Source organism: Polyergus mexicanus, unplaced genomic scaffold, assembly GCF_030449975.1.
Source record: "Polyergus mexicanus isolate NDT 795.1 unplaced genomic scaffold, iyPolMexi1.0 SCAF_1, whole genome shotgun sequence".
In the NCBI taxonomy this organism is placed as follows: Eukaryota; Metazoa; Arthropoda; class Insecta; order Hymenoptera; family Formicidae; genus Polyergus; species Polyergus mexicanus.
In genome coordinates, this window is record NW_027223321.1 from 10671632 (window position 1) to 10695141 (window position 23510).

A 23510-nucleotide genomic window follows, 5' to 3' on the forward strand; every position below is an offset into this window, starting at 1 on the left:
GGTCATCACTATCGATAAGAAGGGATTACCGTTTATTCTGTATCGCTCGTTCTTAATCGGCCACATCGGCAGCGGGAGCAATAACTGCAGCTAACGGAAGCAGCTGCGGCAACGACGGCTCCACTGGAGTGCATCTACTTTCACTGGACAGGCATAGGACACGCTCGAAAGACTCTAACTAGTGATCCATAGCGTCTGGTGATATCCATTATAGATCGCCGATCGCTTCGCTTATAATCCCATCGCGAGATGACGAAACACGAATCTCGAAAAATTTACGAAATCCATTTTTCGTGCTACAATCTCCGCGATCTTCTTAATGCTTTTCCGCTACAAAAACGGAAACGTGTTTGCAAAGCAATTTTTTGATCATAGTAAACAGATGGCACATATTTAATTAAAATAGATTCGCCGAAAATAATATAGTAATAGGGGGGTGGGGGGGGGGGGGGGGGACCTGAGATATTCAAAACGATGTATGAATGGTTTTTCGATGGTTCGGTATCCAGCAAGTGATGGCATTGGATGATCCACGATTACACATTACACATCTGTGAATTCTTCCAGTGCCAAGACCCGCCAGAACCCTCGCAGTAACACCGATTCACCTCGTAGATCGATCATTGTCTCAATGTGATCTTGATACAGCCTTAAGTTAAACATCATTACAAAAATTAACGTTGCTTTGTATACGCAATATCTTACCAAGAAGTTGTCAAATATGTATTTGTAAAACAGTACAAGCATTGTGAGTCGTGGCCTACTTTAACGTAATGTCGATTCGATGAAGCAATAGCCGCTATGCCGAGAAAAGGAACGCACAAAACAGGAGAGGATGAGAAAGAGCGGGCAAGGTCTTGCGATGACCATTTTTGGCATGACCGACGTTTCTTACGTAATGTTACTTTTCGCGAAACATGCACGTTTCAAGCGCCTTGACGTCGTTCAAGAGCACATAAACTATCCCATCTTTTTATTGGAGATACAAAATATACTGTGTATTCTCTTGTAAAAAGATGTGTTGTACGTAAAACGTATTTTATTGATTTTCAAAATTATTATTTTTGAATTAAAATAAAATATACTCTCAGCGTGAAATCATTCATTTTGCATTTTTTTTCTACTGCAATGTATTGCCACCTTATACTAGAAGTATATATGTGGAAGAATGTCTTCGCATAATTATTTAAATAAATATCGAAGATAATAAAAAAATGTCTAAACAAAATAAAATATCGCGAGCATTTGTATACGTCAGCGATGTCGCAACATCAAACACATCGATTATATAAGTATTACGCTGCGACCATTCGATCGCAACCACCGACTGCAACAATACCAGCGCAAGGCCGTTTCCGAACGTAGCTAATACATAAATACTGCATACACAATTATAGAATGTCCGCTCTTTTTTCTCCTCCGATAGAACAGATAATATTTGAATGAGAACGATATTGTAAAGTGTAACTGTCAATCAAATAAATTGCGAGTTTTTTCATCCCGGTTTAATAGATTCTTTCCTCACTCTGTGACGTCAAACGAAAACATTGTAGTGTAAGAGAGGGACCTTATTGCATTATTACCCATTACCCATTCCGTTGAAACTGGTTTCCCGCAACGTACTTTCCATTTCGCTGCCAGTGACAGTGACACGACACGTGTTTCGCACGTGGGGACTCGTTATTCGGATTCAGAAATCAGGAAACGAGTACAATTTCGCGCCAAGTTCCGTTCTCAATGTTATTTATAGAAGAATACAAACTTCACGGGCACACATTTTCATTGTTTCAAGAATAAATTAAAAATTCATCGTATATTTGTAGCTTGAAAATTTTAATTATGTCAATTTCAATTCCCGAAATCAAAGACATAATGGGAGAAAATGATCTTGAACAAGAAACTAAACAAAATACAAAAATAGCGACGAACTTATAATTGTAATCGTGGCATCGATTTCGCAAGAAAATAGATTATGCAAATAGAAACAAAATAGAAGAAGGCTCCTCTAAAATGTAACGTGTATATCTAAAGAATAAATTAAAAATTCATCGTATATTTGTAGCTTGAAAATTTTAATTATGTCAATTTCAATTCCCGAAATCAAAGACATAATGGGAGAAAATGATCTTGAACAAGAAACTAAACAAAATACAAAAATAGCGACGAACTTATAATTGTAATCGTGGCATCGATTTCGCAAGAAAATAGATTATGCAAATAGAAACAAAATAGAAGAAGGCTCCTCTAAAATGTAACGTGTATATCTAAAGATCGATAACGCTTAAGGAAAGGAGAATAACAATCACGTCGTAACGATCGAATCTAAATTTCATGTAGAGAATATTCGCTTCGAACGATCGAATGCGATTTACTAGTGTATTTCAAGAACAAAATCGAACGTTGCCAGAAGCAAGAACTACCAACACGAAAACTATGCTCTTTACTTTCTGAATGATGCTACGATTCTCAACGTCCGTCCACCACGTGTCTGCGTGTCATACGTGCCGAAGCCACCCTTCTTCCGTCACACACTCATATATATGTCGCTTTACTTATATGCCTAACTAAATATGACATACGCAAAATTCACTGGATGCGCGCATCTCAGCCATCTGACAGGGAACTTGTAAATTTCTCGAAAAATTTCTTTAGGTTGTTTGCTAAAGAATAACAAATCAATACGTCAAACAAAATTATATTTTGCAACAATGAAAAATATATTTGGATTCTCCTATCGCGTTATTTTTCCGAAAATTTCTCTCATCGAGAAAATCCTCCACAATGAAAAAAAAATTATACTTACATTAGAGATAATATCTTATAATATTCAAATTTAATTCCGTAAAACTAACTATAAAAATAAAGATTGATCGTATATAGAGATCTAACAACTAATGAATGCGATGAATGTTATCCACGAACCGGTTTTTTTTCCCCCACGTACAAGGTCAGGAAAGGAAATGGATATTCTTCACACGTACCGCAAAATGGTCCTTTCACGTTTCACAAAACAATGTAAAATGCCGTTACATTTCTCTGAACGCAAAAATTCTCGTGCTATACGTAAAAATTAACTTTGCCGACATTGCCAATATTAGATTGCGCTAAAAACAAATACACGTCGTTTCAATGTAATAATTTTATCGAGTTTACTTTTCGCGATAAAAAAAAAAAATAATAAAATAACAGACCGATAACACCGAAAATTTTATCGTCAGACGAGTTTTTACTAAAGAATGAACTTTAACGGCAGTCTGCGCCACAAAATTATGAATTCCAAATCTTTAAATCTATAAATATTTGTTTTAAGATCCGAGAATATATATCTTTCTTTCTGATAATTCCAGATTTCTTAATAGTTCGCAAATTAATAAATTTAATTTCTCAATAAGATTAAAATATACGATGAAATTCACTTTTTAGCGTCTCAGTATATCGTATTGTTATTTAAGAAGAAAAATTATATAAAAAAATATTCAAAACTTTTCAAGGGACGAGTTTCCCGATGTTAAAAATTTGGAATTCAATATCACGGTATAAAAACGCGATTCCTCTAGATTCACCTATCTTACGCAAGGGTTTGACACTCTGGGGCGATATACCTCGACTACGCGAACACGGCAACGCACGGATCGAGCGCGGCGCGTATACTGAGCACGAAAAAGCGCGTGTGGTTCCGCTTTCGCGCCCTCCCATCGCCGCGCCGTGCGGGCCCCGATAACTCGGGGGCCGAGTGACTCTCCGGTTTCCGTCCGATTTCACGGAAACAACGTACGACACTGACGAAACGGACTCTTTTCCGACCCAACAGGCGCTTCCTCTTCCCTCCGACTCGCCCGTTCCTCTTCGGAGATGTCGGTCTCCGCCACCGGCCATCCAGGTCCCTCACCGCCGTCCAGGTCTGCCGCCCCCTCGTTCTCTCTCGTCCATCTGCGACCGTGACTTTCGGCCGCCGTCGACCGGCCGAGACTGACACGACGGGGCGGCTGTTCGTGCGGGGGTGCTCGTTCGCCGCGCGCGACTGCGCTCCCTTTTTCGAGGCGTCCTCCCTCAACTCCCTTCCCTTACGGCGCGATCGGGAAGGATTGCGCCGCGCGTCGTCGTTAGACCCCAACCGATATCATCCCCCTCCCTCCTTCACCCCCACCGACAATATGGTTTGATTTCGGAAGGGACAAGCTTGTAACGCGCCAGTGTTCTGCGATTCTTGCGGGAAGTTAATTAAGGTGTTTATGTTGAAAAGAATTTTAGTACAAAAATGCAGATCTCTTGAAAATAAGAAAAAAATTAGTGTAATAAATAAGAAATTATAGTCTTTGATATATATATATATAATGTAGATTTTAAAAACGCATGGAAAATTATATATACATAATATAATATAGAATAGGAAAAAGTTGCTGAAGAATGTAATAGTAATGCAAATCTTTTCTAAAATACATGTTTCTGTTAAAGATTAAGTGAGTAAAGTTACGTTATATTCTACAATATAAAAGAAGTTAAATTACTACTACAAATAATATATTGTTTCTATATATTGTATGCATTATTTACGTGTAATATCAGTTTACTCAGGTAATAATGAATAAATTATGTCAAAGTTACGCCTGCGTGAACTTTAAAATATAGAAAGAAAGAAAAAGAGAAAAAAATTTAAAATCTAAAAAAATGTTAAAATCTTTTTATTTACGTACAAGCTAAGGTAATCCGAGACACGCAACATTTTTACACGATTATGTAGAAAAAGTAAAATAAATTTTCACGATTGTTGAATAATTATTTTATAATGTTATTAAATTTTATATTTAACTCTTTTCCCTTGATTAATTCGAGATCCATATAAATCTGAAATTATTTTAAAAAATCGGGAAATCAATAATGTATAGTTAATGTCGATACAAAAATCAGATATGCCTATAGTACATGTGATAATCTCGGATCCTTTTAAATTTCCGGTCGTGTCCCAATCTACGACTTTTTTTCGACTATCGATCGCGATCACGGCAGCAGTCCGGACCGCAAAAATTCGACATGAAATTTAAACGGGCATAGGAAATCGAGCAATTCGGGCCGAGAAAACTGGAACGTGCGCCCACACCTATCACCGATCGATACTAACACGTCGCTTAGACTACTACTGGCATAATCAATACGGGCTGATATATCTTGAGTGAGAGTGAAAGAGCGCGCTCGTAGGTAAACGGAGGTATCGTAAAGCCGGGACGAACATCGGCAATAAATTGTCGCTGGCGGACAGTAGAATACAAGCTCGAATGGCCATCATAAAACGAGTGGTTTCCTCCGGGAGAGTATTGTCATTCGCGAGTAGAATCCCTCGCATTTACGTATGATCGTATAAATAAAGCAATGCGGCTACAAATCGCGTAAAACAAACCGACACGCTGTCTATACACGCAAAGTGTTTCAAAGACATTCAACTTGATTTCAAGAACCGAGTTTTTCACGAATTTAAAAAGTCATTTTTTTCTCTTTTGAGAAAAAATATAGACAAAATATATTATTCATTGCTTTTTCCTTATAACATTAGATAATAAATATTTTGATAAATATACACATCTGGAATAAACATTTCCCCCAAAATAATATTTATTTAAGAATTTAAATATAGAACATTATGATAAAATTTTATTATTTAACTTTGTATCTTAGATAATTAAATTATAAAAGAATCTTTCTTTTTTCGAAGTTTAGATTGCTATTAACTGCTTTCGAGCGAAATAGTTACTTAACAAAAAAATTGATTGAAAAACTCGTTACTTTATCAAGGTATTTTAAGTATTTGTTTATAAATATAAAAGACGCCGCAATACTTTATATATGTTTTAAAACAAAAGTATATATATATATATATATATATATATATATATATATATATATATATATAATCTAATATTACAATAATTATCGACTGAGTGAGCTTAATTTCAACTTCGATTTAAAGCTTGAAGCTTTACTGAAGAAAAGCTTACAGATATAAATATTGTGTAGTGTAATATTTTTATGAAATATATCTCTTTCGTAAGATATTCTTAGATTATACAATATTACATAATGTTATGTATAATAATTTTCTATTTTAGATATAAACAAAATTGATGTTTTTAAAGAAATAATGGCTTTTATTGCCATCGGCCGTCAACGATAGCACCATATTACCGACTATGGATAGACTTAAAACAAATAATAAAACGGCCAATTCTCTGCATTGTTTTTCTGTAAAATTCCTATTTACATAAATTATATTGTAATATTACAAATTACAATAAATTATATTATATCGTTATTCTCTAATAGAAAGAAATAGAACAAAAACACTAGATCTTCAAATAAAATATAAATTATTTATATAACATGAAAAGCGTAAAAAAATAGGAAGAAAAATAATTGCTCCAAAAATGTTTTAACAAAAAGATGACGGCAATTATTAGCAAAACCTCTAACGTACGTCAAAAACCTGTTATATAGAGTTAAATCGATTTTATAAAAATTGTTTGTACGTGTCGATATAAGAAATTCAAGAACGGCTCGCGTGAATTTCATCACTTTTGACGTCATCTACCGTACATATATGTATCTGATAGATATTTGCATTACCATTAATATACATATATTTATCCTTATAATTATCCTTATTATTTGATCACCACCATATGTAATCGACGACGACGCACGGTACGGTTTCCATCACCTGTTGCATAATCGTCTTGCGCGCGCAATCCATCGATCGAAAATGAAAAGATGCTGGATCCCAAGCAAGCGTGACTTGCACGTGCTGAGCAACATTACCCATATTAAGTTAGCCCCCCCACCAACGCCAAATTAAATCAAATACATCAAATAATTTAGTGCTAATTATGTGCTAATTAGTTGCCGTAGTCTGAATTTTGTTGCTCAAACCGTTTAGCAGGAATTTATATTCAAAGTGGGGGGTGCTAGCTTGACATTAAGCCAGCCCCCCCTCCATAGTGAAAAAAATATATATAAAGCTCGAATCAAAAAATAAAATACACTAGAATTTGTTGCTATTTTGTTGCTCTAAAATAACATAAAAATATTTTTAAAAAAGTATATTATTTAATTAATACCACTATATACTCAGTCTCGCCGCGCCGTACCATTCACTTGCGCGAAGTAAAAGTAAATAAAAAAATGTATCGCTCGCATGTATTTGGTACTAAAATAATCTGTGGACGATGTACTATCGAAATATATAAGAAACTGAATTTGTTGCTCGTCTTAAAGTATCAAAAATCGATACTTTGTCGCCGCGGACCCTATACGACGCGCTCTTATATTATATAAATTAACTAAAAGAATTTGTTGCTCGCATGTTTTTGGTATTAAAATAATCTGTGGACAATATACTATCGAAATATATAAGAAACTGAATTTGTTGCTTGTCTTAAAGTATTAAAAATCGATACTTTGTCGCCGCGGACCCTATACGACGCGCTCTTATATTATATAAATTAACTAAAAGAATTTGTTGCTCGCATGTTTTTGGTATTAAAATAATCTGTGGACGATGTACTATCGAAATATATAAGAAACTATAAAAAAGAAGGAACGCGAGATAGTCGTGCGCGACTCGGATCCGATGTCAAAACAAAACGTGCCTTTATCTACTTTCAAACGATACAAAGCGCTGCCGAACATTTCGGCACACACAATGACATGAAAAGACTTCTCTTTTCAAGAAACATATATATTACATATTGGCGTAAGACACTACTATGTCTTTTTATATATATACATATATGCAAAACTGTTTGAAACTAACAAAAATGAAATTTGGAGATGTAGAACGATAAAAGATAATCATATATATCCTGTAAAGAGCAACAAATTCAAACTTTTATATATCTCGATAGTATATTGTCCACAGATTATTTTAATACCAAAAACATGCGAGCAACAAATTCTTTTAGTTAATTTATATAATATAAGAGCGCGTCGTATAGAGTCCGCGGCGACAAAGTATCGATTTTTAATACTTTAAGACGAGCAACAAATTCAGTTCCTTATATATTTCGATAGTACATCGTCCACAGATTATTTTAGTACCAAATACATGCGAGCGATACATTTTTTTATTTACTTTTACTTCGCGCAAGTGAATGGTACGGCGCGGCGAGACTGAGTATATAGTGGTATTAATTAAATAATATACTTTTTTTAAAATATTTTTATGTTATTTTAGAACAACAAAATAGCAACAAATTCTAGTGTATTTTATTTTTTGATTCGAGCTTTATATATATTTTTTTCACTATGGGGGGGGGGGGGGGGCTGGCTTAATGTCAAGCTAGCACCCCCCACTTTGAATGTAAATTCCTGCTAAACGGTTTGAGCAACAAAATTCGGACTACGGCAACTAATTAGCACATAATTAGCACTAAATTATTTGATGTATTCGATTTAATTTGGCGTTGGTGGGGGGGCTAACTTAATATGGGTCGATAATGAATAGCCCAGACTAGAAACGAATTAACGTGGAATGAATATTACAATACAACATAATAATCTAAGTAATATTTTCTTTTGTTTCGTTTTACTCTGAATATGTAATTTATCGCGTTTTGATTTACTGTGAAACAAATGAAAAATTTATCTAAAATCTACAATTTAAATGGACAGCATTATACGTATAAAAGTACGTTATATAAAAATAAACTACAATAAAGTGAAAAAAAATATATTTAGAATAACGATATGTATATATAGTTAGATATGTATACATTATAAAAATTTTGTATTATAAATTTTCAATTTATTTTTTAATTACTTGATAATTAATAATTTTTTTCATAACATCACTCTCGTTTAAAAACTTGACATCGTTATTAAAAATTTCTCCTTCATTGTTTTCACTACGTCTCGTCAAACTGCTCGATCATCATGAGAAGAAAAATGCAAATGCATTAGGGGACAGACAAATGCACTTTAATATAGAACCATTTAAATATAGTTTAAATATAAATTATGCAAAATACCTGACATAATAAAAAGCTTTACGGTATGTTAAAAAACAAATACTTAAAGTCTAAATATAATTTTCAATCACGAGCTATTTTAAACTCTATATATATTCGCTATATGTATTTTAAATTTATTATTGCATATTGGAGATGTAATTTAAGCTTTAAAAGCGCATTAATTTCACCGTTTCTTTCTCCCGTCTTTTTTAGACAAAATGCGTATTCTTAATTTTGTTAATATACATGTTGGATAATTTTCATTTTTTAAGAATGACGCGTTAGAGATATATGTTAAGATTACAGAGTGATCAGAGTTAAATAAAATGTAATCGTATTAATGATGATTTCGAATGCTAATAAAATAGTAAAATTAATGCGCTCAACGATTATAATTATGAAATCATTAATAATCATCAATGATGAATAATAGAAATAATCAAGGCAAAGATAATATGGTCAGTTTTAATTCTAAATATTTATATGATTATCAGATTATAAATAATTAATCAAAAAACAACTCGATTTTTCAATATCATCGTTTCCATAAATTAAAAAATAAATTGACACGCATATTGTTAATTTCGTTAATGCACATGTTTGATAATTTTCATTCTCTAAAAATGACGCGTTAAGGATGTTAAGATTACAGAGTGATCAGAGTTAAATAAAATGTAATCGTATTAATGATGATTTCGAATGCTAATAAAATAGTAAAATTAATGCGCTCAACGATTATAATTATGAAATCATCAGTAATCATCAATGACGAATAATAGAAATAATCAAGGCAAAAATAATATGGTCAGTTTTAATTCTAAATATTTATATGATTAATTTTGTTAATGCACATGTTTGATAATTTTCATTCTCTAAAAATGACGCGTTAAAGATGTTAAGATTACAGAGTGATCAGAGTTAAATAAAATGTAATCGTATTAATGATGATTTCGAATGCTAATAAAATAGTAAAATTAATGCGCTCAACGATTATAATTATGAAATCATCAGTAATCATCAATGACGAATAATAGAAATAATCAAGGCAAAGATAATATGGTCAGTTATAATTCTAAATATTTATACATGAGCTATAAATCATTAATAAAAAAAAAAAAATCCCCCCGATTTTTCAATACTATTGTTTCCATAAACTAAAAATTATATTGACAATTTTAAATGTTTAATAATAAATTCTACTGACCGACCGATGCACCGCCCTTGCATGTCTCACTTCTTTCCGCATCTGGTCATCGCGAGATCCTTTCCGTTTCCGGTTGCTCCCTTCGCTTCAAATTGAGACGAGACAGTCTATCAATTTGTCCACTCGTGCATAATCACTGTTCTCATAATCACTATTTCACTCGTAGTCCAAAATCCGCCATATGCAATGACGCGGTAAAATTATTTCCATGCCGATTATAAACATGAAAGAACATATAATCGCGTATTAATAAATGGACGGAGACGATTTTCCGTGATTCTAATCGACATTCCCGATACTCACGACATCCACTTTATACACGGGATAAACTTGTGATGGATAAAAAAAGGCGAGAAATACGGAAAGAATATTTCAATCTCGCACGCTAATGCAATACGACGGTTACTGTAACGGTTACGGAAAATTTAGGCAGGTTGAGTAGTAGTAGATGGGGAGGGGGGGACGCGTCGTCGAATATCCGTTCCAGGAAAAGGAGCGAGCGCGTCTCTTCCAAGAAATAAACCGTACGCGAAGAATCCTGCGCGAGATAAATCAAATTAGCTCGAGCGACGCTCTTTTGCGATCTCGATTTATGAAATTGTGAATATAACTCTGAAAAAAGGATTACATTTGAAAACAATATTAAAGAATATTAAAGCAGAAACGTGTGGAACGCGACGCGCTTATATTTTCAACGCAATATTATTATATACGACAGCGAGTAAATTATTTCAGCGCCTAAAAATATGTTAAATAATGTATTCATCGATCGTTGTATCGTATTATAAAGTCGATATATCAAAACTACAAATTACTCTCGATTCGGATATTTCGAATATTCGTTCGGATGCGAAATTCATTTTCGATAGATAAAAGATGCGTGGGAAAAATCTTGTCGTTTGCGAGTATATATATATCGAAAGATGCCTTAATCACGATTACACGGGTTAATATATTACACTCGGATAATCGCCTGTTATTCGATACAAGATCCCCCCGACACTCGTTCGTACGCGGATCTCACTTTCGACGGATAAAAAGACGCGAGAAACACGGAGCGCGACCGTAATTCGTCTTGAGACTCGCGCTTGTGTGAAGAGACTGACACGATTACGGAAAATTTAGGCTGGACGGATAGATGAGGAGAGGGGAGGACCGCGTCGCCGAACTCGGTACAGAAGCGTTCAAAAAAGTTGGATCAAAACATTCAGATATAAACAAAGAAGCGCGGCTCGAGAGAAAGAGAGAGAGAGAGAGAGAGAGCTTATATTACAAAATCTCGATCAATTTTCATGGCGAAACGATAATACAACGAGAATAATCGTTGAATAGAATGTGTAAGATTCAAGAAGGAATATATCTGAAAAGCAGCTCACACACCACATATGAACATTCCTAATAAAATATTCTTATTTAAGAGAAAAAAAAAATGTGTTCGGTTAGTCGACAGTTAGTCGACTAATTTTACACGTCAGGTTTAATAATATTCATGGTTGTAAAATTGACCAATCACGGTCATTCGATTCTTGATTGGTGATTGGTTAGTTTTAAAACTATGGATGTTACTGAAATCCAATTAAGGGTGACATGTCAACGTTAATCGATGTCTCTGAAATGCCGCGAGAAACCACGAGTACCAACAGCTAAATGAGAAATTTTACAATTGGTGAAGCTTCGCGTCGCGTTTTTCACACGTTTCGTATTTCAATATACTTTAATATTCTTTTAAAATATATGATTCTTCTTCAATTATATGTATAATTTCGCCAGAAAATAATCGCGAGATTGCAAAAGTATCGCTCGAGCTTCGTTATCTTATCCTTGTTCGTATCGCGAAGGTTTTTTGGCGCACGATTTTTTTCTCGCAAAAAACTCGCTCGCTCCTGTTCTTGGAAGAGATATTCGACGACATTCCCCTCCCCACCCCCACCTATCCGTCCAGCCTAAATTTTCCGTAACGCTCTTCACACAAGCGCGATTATCGAGACGTATTACGGTCGCGTTCCGTATCTCTCGCATCTTTTCATCCATCGAAAGTGAATTTTGGGGGTAACTACCTCTCTCATTCTCATTTTTGTCGGGAATGAACGCACGCGGGCCCTTTGCGCTTTACTCATCCGTAGCGAAAACTCGCGTTTGCTCGCGTGATTAAAGAGCTCATCGCGCGAAAAGTTATCGAAATGCCGCGTGGAAAAATTATGATCTCCTCGAATTAATTATTCAATTCTCATTTCATCGTCTAATGAATTTCAGAATCGTAAAATAATTATTGTAGCGTAAAATTGTCGGGGGATCGATCTCGGTATATGTTTACTCAGTAATCCACGGATACTTGAATATCGTCATTGATGCTCTCGGATAATCAGCGAACTCCCGTGCATCAACGATTTCTCTAATTTCATCTTAGGCCGAGATTCGCACGGTCCTCGGGCGACCCATATTAAGTTAGCCCCCCCCACCAACGCCAAATTAAATCAAATACATCAAATAATTTAGTGCTAATTATGTGCTAATTAGTTGCCGTAGTCCGAATTTTGTTGCTCAAACCGTTTAGCAGGAATTTACATTCAAAGTGGGGGGTGCTAGCTTGACATTAAGCCAGCCCCCCCCCCCCATAGTGAAAAAAAAGGATCGATTTTTAATACTTTAAGACGAGCAACAAATTCAGTTTCTTATATATTTCGATAGTATATTGTCCACAGATTATTTTAATACCAAAAACATGCGAGCAACAAATTCTTTTAGTTAATTTATATAATATAAGAGCGCGTCGTATAGGGTCCGCGGCGACAAAGTATCGATTTTTGATACTTTAAGACGAGCAACAAATTCAGTTTCTTATATATTTCGATAGTACATCGTCCACAGATTATTTTAGTACCAAATACATGCGAGCGATACATTTTTTTATTTACTTTTACTTCGCGCAAGTGAATGGTACGGCGCGGCGAGACTGAGTATATAGTGGTATTAATTAAATAATATACTTTTTTAAAAATATTTTTATGTTATTTTAGAGCAACAAAATAGCAACAAATTCTAGTGTATTTTATTTTTTGATTCGAGCTTTATATATATTTTTTTCACTATGGAGGGGGGGCTGGCTTAATGTCAAGCTAGCACCCCCCACTTTGAATATAAATTCCTGCTAAACGGTTTGAGCAACAAAATTCAGACTACGGCAACTAATTAGCACATAATTAGCACTAAATTATTTGATGTATTTGATTTAATTTGGCGTTGGTGGGGGGGCTAACTTAATATGGGTGAGCAACATTCGCGATAAAATCGAGCATTGGATCGCCTCTCTCTCTCTCTCTCTCTCTCGAAAGAGAGTCGCGTAAAATGAACGATTCGAACGGTGCTGCTAATTTGCTTAGAAATTTAATACGATTCTTATTAGCTCAGGCTCTAATTGGTCTTTTTTTATCCTCTTTATTATTAGATTTATGTCTTGTCCAAATTAATCTTTATTTCAATATATTTAGCCAATAATCACGACCATTTGTACAAAAACGTTCTCACGCTTTGCAATCTGAAGATATTGAGTGATTCTAAATATAAATTAGGAAGAAACTAATCTATTATAATAATCAATTCTGATCAAAATTAACTAGACGAAAAAGGAGAATGATTTTTTCTATATTGAAACACAATTGAAAAGATTATTTCTCAATTACTTCTCATTTGCAACTACTCTCGTTATCGTAAAATTATATTCTCAAATTATGAAACTTTCTCATGTTTCGCTGATTTAAACTTTTATTGGATCATGAAAAGGCGTAATATTTTTATCTTCTCGTTGAATATAGTTTTTATATTAAAGAATCTTTAAAGAGAAAAAAAAAATTAACGAGCCAATCTCTACGCAATTGATCACGAGTTAAAAAAATGCTTACATATATATCAATTAAAATAATAATCTTGTTAGATGTTGTATCATAAAACAGATACGTAACAAGCACATATTACAAAATTGATGCTCATGATTATAGAAATGGCAAAGAATAGGATGTTGAATTGTTATCCTAGTCGCATGACTCGTCCGATATTGACCAATCGTAATCCACGTTAGAATAAACGTAAGCATCGCGATATTGTGAAACGGAGCAAATATGCAGTTGCAGAAATTGCAGTGGCGAACAAGTTGCAGGCAAAAAAAAGATTAGAAAGTACGTGTAAAAGAGAAGGAAATGTGGAAAATTAAGCCGCGTTACAGCGAATAAACAGCAAGGAAAAAAGCAAGTGTAACAAGCCTTCAAAGGAGTATGAGGGAAAAAAGTTAAACTACCAGAGAATAAATGAGAATGTAACGTCAAAAGTTCAAGTCAATATATAATCGTATCTGCTATAGAAAAATAAATATGTAAGAGAGGAAGAAAGAGAAAAAAATCAGAAAAGATAAGAAAGATACGTTAAATTAATGAGATAAGCAGTAAAAAAAGAAAACACACACGTGTCACGAAGTGTGAAGGAAATGATAAAAAGGCAAAAAAGTACGACAAAAAAAGAGAAAGAACAAAGCTAACAAAGCACGCCGGTAAAATAACAAATAAAAATGCGAGAGAGGATAAAAGCGAATACGATATGAGAGAATGAAGAGGTAAAGACTTCAGGAAGAATAAACTGACGAGCGAGAGAGAAGTGCGCTTGAAGGGAAAACGAGCGGACAATCGACAGATGCTACGAAGAATTTCTGCAGCAATATTCTATAGTCTCCCGTTCGCCTAACAGATGATTACATATAATCGCATTTCACAACGTGATAATACGAAGATATAAAAATCAAGAGAGAAAGAAAAAGAATCGTGTCTTTATAAAAGCATAATAAAAAGAACTTGAATTAATATCATATCACTGTCGCCATCATGGCTCACTTTACACATGATTATATCCCGTCACTAATCAGGCGATTACTCGGGTAAAACCTGATCTTGCTATAATAAATAATATTCATGTATAAAGTTACTCCTTAACAAAGAGGATGTAGAATATTTAATGTTCAAATAGGAAGATTATCCGATTTTCTTATAGACTTGAATCTTGTATATTGACATTAATGAAGTGCTAAATATATTTATACGTATATATATATTTTTTATAAAAATATTTCAAATTTTTAGTTTAAATATAATAATTATTATAATACATGAAAAAAGTTTTCAATCATTCTCTCACATATTGTAATCGTAATCTAGCATTATAATAAAATTATCGATTTATTGAAATTTATAATTTTATAGTTTTGATAATTAAATAAAAAATATTCAATGAAAAAAAAATATCTTATACATATTATCTGTAAATAAGCATAAAAATTGCGAAGAAGAAAAATAAATAAGAGTCAGGAATAAACTTGTATCAGTTTCCTATTTCTAAGATTTCTATTTCAGCATCGAAACCACAGCTTCCTTGATTCGATGTACTAGAAGATTCGTTCGTAGAGCGCACAAGCAAGTTCAAGGGCCGCGAACGAGATCTTACCGCGAAAAACGCTTTCTCCTATACAGTATCTATGCTCATGTACCGGGTGTCTGCGGAATTTCAATCCGATATAATTCAACGAATTGTCCTATGTAAAATCAGAGCTGCTTCATTTCAATTTCAGATTTTTGTTAGTCTTCAATCTCTCTAGATGTAAAATGAAAGAGAGAGGACTAGCGCATACAATATGATATTAGAATTTATGGCAATAATTCTATTCGCGTATCGCATTCCAGAAATTATTCTCGCGATGCATTAACGGTATATATGCATATCGTTACATGCAAAAAAAACTAACGTTTCAATGAACAAAGCGTCGGAAAATGCCGTTAACGATATAATCAGAATTTATAGCGCGAATCGCGCGAATCTGCTCGGAATAATGTTACAAACGTAATACGGTGTATTAATAATGCCGAATAATAACTATATGAGCAAGATCGGGCATCGTTGATAACTCACTCAGCCGCGAGTTCAGACACATATACATATATAACGGATATTAATTACTTTTTATGTAATCCCGTTCACGGTACTCCAATATTGCAGTTACAAAACGGTAATGCTAGCAACCGATTTAACGCGTGTAATGCAAGGCTAATTGCTTCGTTCATTGTACTCATCCCTCCTTAGTCATTACTTTCTCCAGCATGATTATCATCGTCGCTGATTAACAGTCGCGCGATGATTCCGATGAACCTCGCTCAGGCCTTTTTGCAACACGCCGCCATATACATCGCGATGCACACCGCGTCCTTATGTAAAGTGCATATTTAAATCAAAAGAATATTTTATAGATCTGATAAGTGGACTTTCTACGCTTTCCCAATGTACCGGGAATAAATTTCGCCCACGCTAATAGTCCTCAATTTATGCAATCTTTCCTTACGAATCGAATAGAGCTGTGTATAGGTATAAGAGCTGTCTAACGCTTTACATGGCAATCCATGCGTTACTCGATGCGGATACGAAACCGATGAGAGGAAAAAGTGAAACCGATGGATATGAAGATCAATAAGTACACCAGTGTACATTAAACTTCACTCATCGCTCGGTTGGTCACCGAAGAGAAAGCGGCCGTGCAATGATGGACGTGATTTTCGCGGCGCAAAAATAGCGCATCCGACGACTCACGTAGACGAATATTTATGGTTGCCGTCGTCCGGAGATTATCCGACAGACTCATGCGGAAATAACGATCAAACGCGAAAGTTCGCGTTTTACGCGAACGCACCATTACGTTCCCGACTGTAACGAGCGCGTTTACTCGAGTGAGGGGACCTCCTGGATATCTGCAAACGGCAACACACAATTCCCCGCTCGTTTTCACGGTGCTATCGCTAAACGAGACTTCGCACTTAACATTGCGAATTAATCTCGCAAATTCGACTCGAGACAAGTCTGTGCGACGTGTGTTTATCTCACAATTAGCGTGCGATACGTGATATCGCATTATATAACGTACCCTGCAAAAAAATTTTTAAAAGCAAAATATAAATCTAGACAGAGATAAGAGAAAAATATTATAAAAAATTTATTAAATTTGTAATAACCGAGTATAGATCTCTGAATGCAACATCGATAAGTTACATGGATAGACACCTACATGTTTGCAACCGCTTGTCTTTAAAATGATAAAAGCAGCTGAATCAACGGGAAAAAAATCTGTTTTGTATCTGCAATATAAATATGTTATCTCACAAACATGTGAGATCTGTGTTTACTGACCTGACTGACGATTTTCTCAAGAATCGGGAATGTCGAATCGCGAGACAACAAATCTTCCTCGACGAGCGGTCCTTCCTTTCGCTTGCGTTTAACGGTCGACGTTAAATCCGTCGATTATTTCGTTTCCTCCTTTCACAAGAAAGAGATCTCTCTTCGGAAACGCGATCACCGTTCACCGTTCACCGAAAGAACGGACGCGTATCACATCGGTCTTGCGTGTCACTTCAGTATTTCTTCTGTTCGATATTTCATTCCTTTTTATATCGTCGTCCTTTTGGCTTGTCGAGCGTGACGGAAAGAGTACCTCGAGACCACAAAGACCCGGGTGATAGCAGAAAAAAGAGAGAGAGAGAGAGAGAGAGGAAGAAACGACGAAGACGTTATTCTACAGCGAGCCTAATCGGCGGGATACCGTTTTAACGAACCTCCGAGCGCTTAATAAGCGCGCTCGTGCAAGTAATCGACAATGACCTGCCAGTCGGCGTGCGCGACGTTATCGCTCTTCGGTAGATAATAAAAAAGGTGTCTCTTCGGATGAGCGGCTGTTTGCGCTGCTGCTTTATCCACGGCATCCACGGCACGTCGTATATCGCATTAAACACTAATGATTTCTTAATTACTTCAGCATAAATAATCTTCAAGACGAATGAAAAATAATTCCTTATCCTTAATATCGTGTTGGAAACGCACGATAATACAACAGTCGAGTCTTAAGTGGGAGCACGCACATTCTCAAAGACATACGTAAAAATGACGAGGCTTCTTCGGTTCGTTTTTTTTATCTCCTTTACGTTTGCGCAGGCAATTCGCAAATTTTATTGACGCAATTCGTTATTGCGGTTCATCAGCTGATCCGTGTCAAAGACACACTGTATATTCCGTGGATCGTCGTTCTAATTCTTCGGGAAATCGATGGATTACTCTTACTATCCTACTTGTTTCGTACTTCTTGCAGAGGATCTAGGACATGTGTTGCGATCAACAGAATCTCGACGCTGATTTGCAAGCCCTCGATGAATTCTCGGCAAGGTGACAAGCCTCGTTATCAAATGCGTTATCATGAACGACGTGGACGAAGATAGCACGACGCATACGAGCGTGCCCGAAGCCTTGTTGTCGCGGTAAATGGCGCGGAAATCCAAGTAGTACGTGCATCGACCTGAAGCCGATGATTATAAGTTTGTATTCACCTTCCTCGTCCCTGACCCGCTCAACCAGCGGCTTCGATGAATCACGTCGGAAGCTGATCCCCTCAGCCGACAATCGACGAAAATTCACACGCGGGGGAACCGAGATCTACCCTCTCTCTCTCTCTCTCTCTCTCTCTCTCTCTCTCTCTCTCTCTTTCTTTATGTTACTTCACTTTCCAATCAACTTCGAAGAGTGCGAGGAGATGAATTGTTTCGCTGAAACGATTATTAAGATGCAGAGCGAGTCTTGAAGGTAAAAGTGATGAACCTCTTTGTGAGCTTCTTTCATCGACTTTTTCAAAACTATGGAGATTGTCAATGGCAGAAAATCGACAAAATGGAGTAAATGCTATTCTATATATAAATCCATTTCACGCTTGATCACATTGAAAAAATAGCACATAGATTTAGTATCAGTATCGGGCTATTTTGATCTATCGATTGATTCACGAAAATTGAAGCGAATCAACAGTATATGTATTGTATTTGCGTCAGGAATTTTCGACGAGATTCAATCACCATACACTGGCAAAAACTTTAGTAATCTTCCATAAAACATATCACATCCACTACGACGAAGAACAAGCGACCGTCTAATCGAATGTCTATACAAATGAAGGAAGTTCGCGCGAAGAATCGGAAATTATCTCTTCCGTTTTCCCTTCGACGATCTTCGACGAGTATGAGAAGATCCTTATTTCGATAGAACAAGAGTGTCTTTTCTCTAGATAATCTTTAAAATTATCAACAAAAAATATTAAAAGTGCGAAAGTCTATTTAAGAATAAATCACTTTTCCCTGTCAAATTATAGTAGAGCTCAAGAGGAGATTACGTTCTCCAGGATACGTATAGGATGATCCTTTGCACGATTGGATTGTACGTTCCTGACATTCATTCTCTTGAATCTTTTTTAAATAATTCTGTAGCTCTTCGATAATAGAAAATCGTCTTCAACGACGAAGAAAATGATCCCCGGATAGAGTTGGAAATCTTCAATGACGGAAGATTATCGGGAACTTATTGCAATAAGTGCCAGGTATCGGACTATCGGATAAAAACGAACTATTTCGTCCTCTCGAATCATTCACGGAGATTAAGTCGAAATTACGTTTCCCTATCGAAGATATTGCTGCTGGGATATCCGATGAGATTCAATTACGGTGCACTCGCGAACATTTAATAATCTTCGATGTAATATGCATTCCTATGCGAAGAAGAATAAATGCGATATAATGAAGGGTATACATGTAAGGGCTCGCACCTTTCGTGAGATCTCATTAATCTCAAATATGATCGTAGACACCAGATAGACTTCCGTCCTCGATAGCCAAAGACACAACCCAACGTGGATATTTCAAATGATTGAATGAATTTTTTGCAATGATATCCGAATTAATATATTTAAAACCGTACACCCACACTGTGTAACATTCGCACTTGCAATTCACGGATAATCCATTGACGGCGAATCCTAATCGCGAAATCGACTCGCAATCGATAATCACCCGCGGTAACACCTAACGATATGATTGTCGGTTCAAGATCCCTCGCGCAACACGTTATCGGCAACACATATTCGCGATAGAGATAAGAAACGAAAATCTGCCGAGACAACCCCGGCTGGAACCTGGAAATATTCAAATTTTCGGAGTCGATCGCGAGGCGCGATCGAGATCGAGGCACCGCCGAGGGAGGTAGCGGGTTCCCGGACGTATGCAGAGAAACCGAGCGCACATACGGCGCAGGTAAGAGCGGTTTTCGAACAACTACGTGCCGGTCGGAAGGCGGCGTTTCTTTCTCCCCTGCATCGTGCATCGGCTCGCCGCAGAGAGAGGGAAATGGCGAAACCATGGAGTGGTGGAGTCCGAGTGCTGCTGCGAAATACGCGGGGGAAGGGAAAGGGATACGAGCCGAGGATCTATGATATCCTATGATGGAGATCGACGATGGCCGATGATCGGAAAAAACTCGGCAAGAACAACCCTCCGATGATTTTATCGATTCCCCCATCTGCGTACATTGCCCAGTGATATTTTCTTACACGCCCTCGTAGAATTCTATCGTCCCGTTTTTGTAGAAACCTCTAAAATTTTATTTATATCGCTTGCAATGTATATTTTAAGAATTTTGATAAACTTTCGTTTCTATCATATATATCACAAATATTATCACAAATGATTAAAATATAAATATTTTGTAAATAGAGTAAATAAAAATTAGCGAACATTGATGACATACTCTCTTTTTCGCTAAAATTGTAACATAATATATCAATTGTAAAGAATGTGCGTGGCTGAAGAAATGTCCATATAAAACCATATTTTAAATGTAAAAAATTAATTTTTGGCTTATCTTATATATATTACATGATATAATATCGTTTAATTTTTTTAATTCAATTTGAGTTTATTAGATTGACAATAAAATTTTATTGCGATCGCGCGCAATTTTTCATCCAAGTATTTTGCTTCGAATAAAATATGAGAATTATATATTATTTTGGAAAGGAAAGAGGAGAACGTTTTGCAGGCAGAGCGTATACTCGAGTCGCAATTTTACGCGTAAGTGAATCGACTAACCCCTGACTGTCAGTTGGTTCCTGTCTAAAGCAACAGGTGCTAGTCAACCGCTGCCATGTGGCCGCTGCACGAATGGAAGGAAGCACGCATACTCCTTACTATACGCGAGACACATTTTCTTCTAAATATATGAGCGATGGTAAAAAGAATTAAAAATTTTTTCTCCTAAATATAAAAAATATATTCTACTTGCGTATCTTTGTACCTAAAATAATGGCAAATAAAAATTCTCCACGGATTCTTTACCAATCCTTTAATTATTCATATATTGTGTTTGCTGGGAGGGATTTACAGGTATACATTAAATGTTGGGATTAAAACACCTATACGCGTAACTCTTCGCGTGTACAGATGAGACCCGCGTAAGTCTACAAATGGTAATCTTAAATATGTGTATTTGAAATATGTATTTTTACTTATATATATATATATAATAATCGGTAGATTTTCTCCGCATCTACGCATATGGTAGACAGATATACAAAACATCGTATCGTACAAAATAGTAGCAGTAATATCACCTATCAACTTCGTTCCAACGGATGATCCGCTACGCACGGTACAGATTATGATCAGAATTCGTCGAAATATTCTTTTCGAAAACACGACAATTCTAAGAACATATTTATGAGAGAAATTAACAAGCTTCTCCCTGGTCCTTTTGTATCTTGAAAAGCGCTTAACTTTTCATTTTCTAATAGATATATATTATATGTATAATGACACAAATAATTAATTTAAAAATTCGATGTGTATACCTATATTGTTACCAATAAAATACCATACGTAGCAGTTTACTAATGGAAATGAAATTCGAAACTTAACATATACTCGAGATTCTATGTACGTATATACAAAATCATGATACAAGACGTAAAGTGACACAATCGCATCTATCAAAAAATATTAAAGATAAAACAACCAATATATAAGGGTATCCAGTATTTTAAATTTCAAACCTTTTGCAAATTCAGAAAAAACACAAAGTACATCTGAAGAATGTCTAAAAGACTCGGAAGAATAAATTGTTGCATCTCTAGAAAGATTCGATAAAAACTATTCTTCACGATATTTTTCAAACATATGTATTGTCTTTAAAAGTGTCAATAAAAGTTTTTTTATTTTTCTTAAACATGCGTTCTCTGCAATGATTTTTTTACCTCGTTTCTCCTACTTTTTAAAACGTGCGACAGAGTCATTTCACGCAAAAGTAGTCTGTATACATACATATATCTTGAAGAATTTTGCTAAGGTGTTGGTCTTTGTACTGTTGCAAAGCGTTAATAAATAAGCGCGGGGAATGGATTTCGATGCGGGATAGGGTCAACGAACAAACGAACGAAACGGAAAAGACGGGAGACATTTTTTTGTACTATGATTCAAGTTTTATTAAACAAATTAAATACAAAAGATTTTCTGTTGTTTGCTGTCCGCGTTTTATATATATAGCCGAATATTTCGGGGTTATAAATAATTAAAATAACAGAACAAGGCGTGGTATAAATAAAAAAAAAAAAAAGACGTTGAGCGAGAAAAGGTGTGACCCGTCTTAACTTTCGTTTCCCGAATAATAAACATTCTCACTTGCTTGTATTGTACTGTTACGAACAGAATTTTTCTAAAAGAAAAAGAGCAAAAATCAAGTAACGCATCCAGGCTTCTTTAATCCGAGATTTAATTTATATAGCTAACTAAAGTTTCACGGATTTACCCCCCAAAATATTTAAAGTTTAAATTTTTATCGAGAATTCTGCATTCCAAAACATTTGTAATCCGTATATTATATTCTGTTATATATGAAAAGTTGCTCTTTTATACGAGAGATTCTTATATTTGAAAATTGTTAGGTATGTGCCAATAATTATATAAAATAAAAGAAACACACATATTCGCAGAATTCTCGATAAAAACTCATCGATATTCTTTCAGAAAGTAATAAATAAATGCGTGTGGAATGCACGTAGAGCCTGGTATGTCTAAAAAAGATGATGAAAGGAGAAAAAATAGATTTGTCGCGTCAAAACTGAAGAAAGAAAATGATTTAGCTTTGATACTGCATTTTACGAAGAATCTTAATTACCGATAAATATGCTTAAAAGTTTCTTGGAGAACGTTGGATATTAATGTTTAAAAGTCGTTAGGATATGTACAAAGAGATATAATATTTGAATATGAAGTAAATATGTTGAATTCTCCCATATCCCAAAAGACCGAGCTGGACCACATTCCCTCCCGATCCTTCGGGATCACTGGATATTAACGTCGAAGAGTCACACAGTCTTCGTGGATGTCGAAATTGGTCTTTTAATAATAATAATAATAATAATA

General features: G+C 35.4%; 1 protein-coding gene across 2 annotated transcripts in view; it reads right to left on the minus strand.

Annotated features, from left to right (window-relative positions):
- The window catches only part of LOC138934309 (uncharacterized), a 50980-nt gene extending 39496 nt beyond the window's left edge, over positions 1–11484 (minus strand). For both annotated transcript variants that reach the window (XM_070297940.1, XM_070297935.1), the window contains exon 1: positions 10201–11484. In XM_070297940.1, coding sequence (XP_070154041.1) covers positions 10201–10223 — 23 coding nt within the window. In that variant the 5' untranslated portion in view covers positions 10224–11484. The remainder of the gene's footprint in view (positions 1–10200) is intronic.
- Between the last annotated feature and the right edge of the window lie 12026 nt (positions 11485–23510).